Source organism: Heteronotia binoei, chromosome 1 (assembly GCF_032191835.1).
Source record: "Heteronotia binoei isolate CCM8104 ecotype False Entrance Well chromosome 1, APGP_CSIRO_Hbin_v1, whole genome shotgun sequence".
Classification (NCBI taxonomy): Eukaryota; Metazoa; Chordata; class Lepidosauria; order Squamata; family Gekkonidae; genus Heteronotia; species Heteronotia binoei.
The window spans coordinates 18,193,190-18,200,341 of NC_083223.1; the positions used below are offsets into that span (position 1 = coordinate 18,193,190).

General features: G+C 40.7%; 1 protein-coding gene across 1 annotated transcript in view; it reads right to left on the bottom strand.

The window, feature by feature from the left end:
- The window catches only part of LOC132585912 (uncharacterized), a 52,323-nt gene extending 45,520 nt beyond the window's left edge, over positions 1-6,803 (bottom strand). Inside the window, exon 1 of the mRNA XM_060257792.1 lies at positions 6,604-6,803. Within this exon, the coding sequence (XP_060113775.1) occupies positions 6,604-6,729 (126 nt within the window). The 5' untranslated portion in view covers positions 6,730-6,803. The remainder of the gene's footprint in view (positions 1-6,603) is intronic.
- Between the last annotated feature and the right edge of the window lie 349 nt (positions 6,804-7,152).

A 7,152-nucleotide genomic window follows, 5' to 3' on the forward strand; every position in this document is an offset into this window, starting at 1 on the left:
ATTGAGGCCAACGCCTCGGCAATTTCTGATTCAGCAAAAGGTTTATCCATAGAGTCTATATCATTTTTGGAAAGAAACTTATCGAATTTGGTTGATTTTAAATATTCCATGGAGTTTAGGCTACCATCTAATGAAGATTTGTATAAAGATGAGTAATAGTCGAAATACTTCCTTTATTTCTTTTGAGGATGTATGTGTATTACCTTGTGAAGAACAGATGGCATGAATCAATGAATTAACCTGCTTTTTCTGAATTCTGTATTTAAGTATCCGAAGAGATTTAGTAGTCTTTGTCACAAATTTTTGTCTTAGGTATAACAGTTTTTTTCTGTATGTTAGAGGTTTCGATAAGTGCTAATTTATTCCTTTCTATAGTAAGTCTTTTCAGTGTTTTCTTGCCACTATATTTAATATGCCTCTGTTCTAATGCCAATATTTTAGCTTTCTGTTCTGAAATAGCTTCATTTTTATTTTTATGGCAAGCTGCTGCCAGTGAAATGAGATGGCCTCTGAGAACCATCTTAAATATTCTGAGACACGCCGCAGTCACTATTATGTAGGAAGTAGTCTTGAATGTGTTTATTTATGTCCTCACAAATAAGTTCCTTTGATAGCAATAGTTTGTTAAGAGACCAGTTAGGTCCTTCGTTATGCTCTTGAACAGCCAATTCACCTACCACCCATGAATGGTCCGAAATTGTTCTAGAGCCTATGGTTACATTTCTTACTGAATTTAACAGAGCCAGGGAAGTTAGCACGTAGTCTATTCTAGAGTAGGTATTATGAACGTGGGAAAAGTAAGTATAAACTCACACTTTCAGATTTAAAGTCCTCCAGATGTCCACCAAATAAAAAGATTGCAAAAGATCTTGAAGCCCTGACTTTTTTGGAAATTTGAGATTTTACCTTACTTCGGTTTGATTTGTCGTAAATTGGGTCGATTACACCTACTATGACCTCTCCTTGCCTGAATTCCATCAATGCAGCTAATGTTTCTTTCAAAAATTGCAATTGGCCACTGTATGGAGAGTAAATAGAAGCAATTGTTAGAGGAGAGTCATTCAGCATACCTTTAACGAAGATATAGCATCCCCTAGGGTTCATTATTATACCCTGTGAAATGAATAGTGTTGATTTGGAAAAGTGTATTGTCCTCTAGCCTTTGAAGACCCTGTGGCTTGAAAAATTTGATTAAACCGAGTAGTACATAACGAAGAAAAAGTCTTCTTTCTGACATGTGTTTCTTGGAGGCATACTACATTGGGCCGTTCCTTTACTAAAACAATGGCAATACGAGTACGTTTAACGGGGTTTTTAAAACCCCTGCAGTTCCAAGTAAGGACTTTAAGGTTTTTAAACATTGTGAGTCAAGATACTGATCCACAAAAAAAAACAAATTGTGGACCGTTGGTATATGAGGCTAGACTATACTGAAATTTAAATTACAAACTTAATGTTGTTTCTTAAAAAGTGAAAAAAGGAAAGAAAAAGTACTTAAACCAAATAAGCTTAAAAGAAGCCAAAATCCACCACTAAAACCCCTGTCTAGGGTATAGTTTCAACAAGCTTTCTCGCTAAGAAGAAGCTAGGGAGAATACCTATAGGTCTCCCTAACAAGGAACCAGCTCTCTCAAGGAGGGCTAAAAGTGACAATAAACCAAGTGAGAAATTAACAAGTCCAACCCCCCTCCCCATTATAAACAGACTGACAGCAAACTCCAAAGTGTGCAATAAGGAGAAAAAATTACAATAGCTTTTAAAAAAAAAAAAAACGTATTTTCTTAAGACTGCAACTTGAGAAAGCTAAACCAGAATAAGCTATCATTTCACTGATCATCTTTAGTTTAACAAAAAATACCACCACATTAGAATTTATCAAAACTGCTATCTATAACCTTCATGAGCTTCCTTAAGCATACTGCAGAATGCACAGCAAACCTTCATGTCATTTTTGTTAATTCTAGGAGCCTTTCGCAGACCTAGAAAAAGATTTTCCTAATACAAATACACCTTATCAAAAATAGGCCTATTTAAAGATTTTAGACTTATAAGGAGAAATAGCTAAATACATATTAATTACTCAATCGTTATATTTATCAAAAATTCCATCAATATCGTATTATTAATACCATAAGGAGAAGAAATCATTTTTACTTTTAGTTAACACTAGACATGCTTAAACTACTCAGAGCCAATTCTAAACAGTAATTAAAAACTTAACAAAGAATAGAGTTGCGTTAAAAAATGGAAGAAAGTGTGCCAATTATGTTAGAATACTTAATACATCACTAGGTGATATTATCCATAATCAATTACATATTTGCAGAAGGTATGATATAAAGAATAACCCCTACTTAATCTACTTTCGTTAGCTTGCAATTAATAGTCTAGTACACATATAAGTAAGTCTAAATATTTAGAACTGAATTCCTTAATAGTTATAATACAAAAGAATGAATTAGTGTCAGTTAAAAATAGCTATGATTTTAAAATTCAGTAATAACTTGGGTAATAAAAATCCAGAGTTAAAAATTCATAAGATACAAATTCATTACTAGTATTCCCATTCTGAATTTTCTAAAAAACACATCCACAGACACATATACACCTAAATATACACACTCACATACGCTCACTCGCCTACATACACACTTCTCCATACACCTTGAGATACAAAAGAGCTACCTACACAAGCAAACCAACATATACACAGAAACCTCAAAGGGATATGGAATGTAATAAAAATAATAGTAAGAGTATCAGACAGTTGCAATAGTAGAAAGATAGTGATTGAGATTCTCTTAAACAGAACATTTAGAGTAGCTAGGAAGTGAAAAAACAAACAGTGACACAATAAAAGAATAGGATATAGAAAACATAGAAGGAATGGGAAAACTGGCTTGAGCAAGAATTAACCAAGAGAAGTATTGGTCCACTAGATATCAACAAAGAAGCTATGAAGTACTTTCTTTATGACTAATACAATTTTTTGTGTTTTCAGAAGCCTTATCAAAGCATTTCATAACCTTTTCTCTTTTTTTTCTTCTACTGGAATAATTAAACCATCCAACTGCCTAAAAGGCAAGTAGCTTAATGACTAAGAGAGATTAATTACAAAACTTCTGTTTTTGTGAAAACTAAGTAACTCAGACATCCGCCAAATCATGGTCTTCATGGGCTGGAATAAGCTTCTGCAGCTCTTCCTCTTCTTCCATAGTTAATTTTAGATTAAGTGCATTCATTAAGGCTATGCCAGAGTTCACTTCAGAGGCTTTGTGTAATACTCCATTTTTGAAGATCAGAACATCTGAAACCAGGCTCCACCGGAAACGCAGATTGGTTGCATGAAGTTTGGATGTAACGATCTTTAATTTCTTTCGCTTTTCCAATGTCACTGGGGAGAGATCTAATAAGATTAAAATACGTTTCTTGTTGTGAGATAAATCATCCTCTCTACGAGCCTTTTGAAGGATCATGTCTCTGATTTTGGTGTTAGAAAATTGTATTAAAATGTCTTGTGTTTGGTTATGATGTGCCTCAGCTATTGGACCAAGTCTTAGGGCCCTAACAACGTCAGGCGCCATGTTGTCTTTGAGCGCCAATTTCGTTTGTAGACATTTTGAAATAAACGACGAAAGGTCTTTCTCTTCTACCCCCTCTTCAAAACCACGAAATTTAAGATTTAGGGCCACCATTTGTTTTCCAGAGCAATTAGTCTATTCTGCACCTTGTCTTCTCTTTCATTATTTCCCCTTTAAGAGCTAATCCCAGCTCTGCCGCCCATTCTGCTATCTTTGCAGTAGTTGCTATGTCCGCCAACATTTCTTTGATTTGGGTGTTTATGGGCCGGATATACTCAGCTATGGAGTCTTGGAAATATTTATGTACATCCAGCCTAAGGAAATCCAGGCCTTTGAGGATAATCGGGCCATCCTCTGCTTGCAGAGGGGAAGGAGATGTGGCAGGTTGAGAATTGGAAGGGCTTGCTGCCATTTTAGGAGAAGTAGACGGTGGGGATCGCACGGTTAGGCCACCAACCTTTGAGAGACCATCCTGAGTAAAAAAAGACAAAACTGAGACTTTTCTTCTCGGATTTTGTTTCTGCTTTGGACGAGCAGTCTTTCCTTTTGTTCTCGATGACATTGGAATCCGCGAACTCAGAAACAGAGATTAATGGGGAAGGAGGCTCCGCCCCCCGGGATATCTTTTTTTTATTATATATTCTCCAAGTGAAATATTCTATATATTTTCCTGGTAGAATACCTTTAATATGAATTAGCTTCAGGTAGGTAGCCATGTTGGTCTGAAGCAGAAGAACAAACTGTGAGTCCAGCAGCACCTTTAAGACCCAACAGAGTTTTTTATTCAAGGTATAAACTTTTGTGTGCAAGCACAATTCCTCAGACGCATGAACTGTATCTTAAATACTATGATATGAATTGTATCAGATGCACAGAGAACCCAAGCCAGTGCTCAATTCCACTTTTAACTTCTAAATAGCGGGACAAGTACATAACACATAGTATTTCTTCAGAATTCTCAAACGACGGAGATCTCACGGGGTCGCAGCCAGGCATTTAAGGGCCCTTGAGCACATGACACAAATTCAGGGGCCCTCTCAACCAGTTCAGACCACAGTTGGAAGTTATTACCATGGTAATAAGCATTTGTCAGCACTCAGCACCCCATGCTTTGGGGGATCCTGACTTCATTCTCTGTACTTTTCCTCCTGTTAGCTCTTGACCTGCAACCAGGTTTACAGTGTAGACCCAAATATTAATATACTGGTGCTGATCCTTAAGGGGGGGGATCGCTCTGCCTTGTAACCCATTCAAGAGTGCAGGTGGAAGCTTTAAAATAAAATAAAATAAAATAAAAACACACTTTGCCAGGTTACCCCGCAACCAAAAATCAAGAGTCACAGTCAATATCTAGTGCAGAGGTAATAAAAAAAACTGTGACTGGAGACACAATAAACAACAATAAATCCCAAATTAAAGTCTTGCATTTCTTAAATAAACTGTTAATCTTTTTAAATAAAAGAGATTATTTAAAGGGTTGAGATTATTTAAGAAATATGAGACACTTTAATTTGGGGTTTATTGTGTCTTCAGTCGCAGTTTCAGGTTACCCCACAAGGCTTTTTAAAAAAGAAAATCTGTATGTGGTCCTAATTTCCGCATATTAAGCATGCACCTCTCCAATGCACTCCTGCCTTGCATTTCTTAAATAATCTTTGAGTGCTGAAAAAGGCTTATTACCAGCTTTTGTATTGGTAATAACCTTGCGGGTGCATCGTCTTCTCTTGTCCTATTATAGACAATGTGGAACATGGCAGGAGAAGATTCTTTGTGTGTTCTAGAAGGCGGTCCTTTATCCCTGGAAGATCGAAGGAACCTCCATGGAGAATCACCAGAACAAAAGACTGGGGCTGGGCAAGCGGTGCTCCACAGGTTGTGTCGCTTCTGACATCAGCTAAACGTGACACTTTTTGCTTTTTTTCTCCCCATCGCTGGATAATGCTTTCTCAATGCTTTGAGGTGTTTTCTTTCTCAATGCACACAGCAACGGTTTGCAAATTTCTGAACCACACAACTTGCACATCACCTTCCCTACAGGGCTGCTTCCACACACTGGCTGCGATCACACAATTTCACACTAGACCTTTAATCCTGGTTTAGACCTATCCCCAAACTGACATTCTACATTAGAATCATAGAATCAGATAAATCAACTCTATGACCCTATGATTTTAGTGTAGAATATCAGTTTAGGGACAGAATTAAACCAGGATTAAACGTCTCGTGTGAAATGCGCTTTGGATCTACTTTCAATGCGCTTTCCAACCGAATTTTACTGTGTGAACTGGCAAAATCCAGTTGGAAAGTGCCTTGAAAGTGCACTGTTTGGTGCGTGTGAACCCAGCCACAGGCTGGACAGAGCACTTTCAATACACTCAAGCAATGCACAGCAGCCAAGAAGGTCAGAGCGCCTGCTCCGGCTGCAACGCCACTGAGGATGTTCTCCGCAGCTGAGAACGAAACGTCTGGAAGGAAAACTTTCTCCAGTAGAACACGGCACTTGATCCCGAAAGATTCTACAAACCCTAATGAGGTTAGCAGCCGTGAAAACCTGAAATCTTTGCTCACTCAAGCAATTTTCCCCGCGGGAAATCCATCTGCAAAAAGATTGCTCAAGTGCGTTATCCAATGTGCGCAAAAGCACCTGGCTTAGACATGCCCGGTTTGTGCCCGGCTCTCTCCAGAAGTTTCTTCTCCCCCCCCCCCCCAAGAAACCATTAGAAAAACTTGGCACACCAAAAGTAATGTCACATGCACACTCTCCCCTTCACATACCTTGCAAAAGAAACAGACTCGGTTCCCCCACCTGGCTCCAAGCCTCTTCTGCCTACCCAGGATGGACTGCCTGGCACCCTAGGCAAGGCTAACTACTGCCCCCCCACCCCCAGACTGATAACATCACAGAGTCACATGGGGAGGTGTTCAATTCGGTACCCCTAGAAGGCGAGCGCTCTAGGCAATCGCCTAGTGACAGGGCCAGCCCTGGGCAAAGAAGTGGCCCCCCCCCGCCCCACTCGCTCACCCTCTCGAGGAGACTCGAGGTTGGCGTCGGAGGAGGGGTAGGAGGAGGGCGGCGCGGCGCCGCCTTAGGCGTGGATGTCAACGGCCCCCAGCTGGGCGAGGCCAACCTCTGCCCCTTCGCCTCCATGTCCGCTCCCCGGCTACGGCCCGCGAGGGGCAGCTGGAATTGCCCCGCGCTCGCCGGCTCTCCCTCAGCAGCGCTGGCCTATCAGAAGCCATGGGAACAAGAGCCGTCTCCCTCCGCCACGACAAGTAATCCCTCGCCTGCTTCCTCCTCTTGGAAGCCCCCCGTGGCATCCCCGGAAGGGAGGAAGCGGCGAGTCTTTATTTCGGATACTCGGAGAGCTTTTGAAATTGGCTGTCGTCTGCTGACTCCTGAGGGGTGGCGGGGGAAGGAATAAGCCTCCTCGTATCCATCCGCGCCCCCGCCGCCTGAACTTCTCTCGTCTCTATGACGATCGCCAAGCCGCTCGGTCCTCAGCCCCGCCCCCGTGCTGTGACAAGACATGGAAACGGCGAATCGTAAAAGGGAGCCGCTTCTACGCAACCA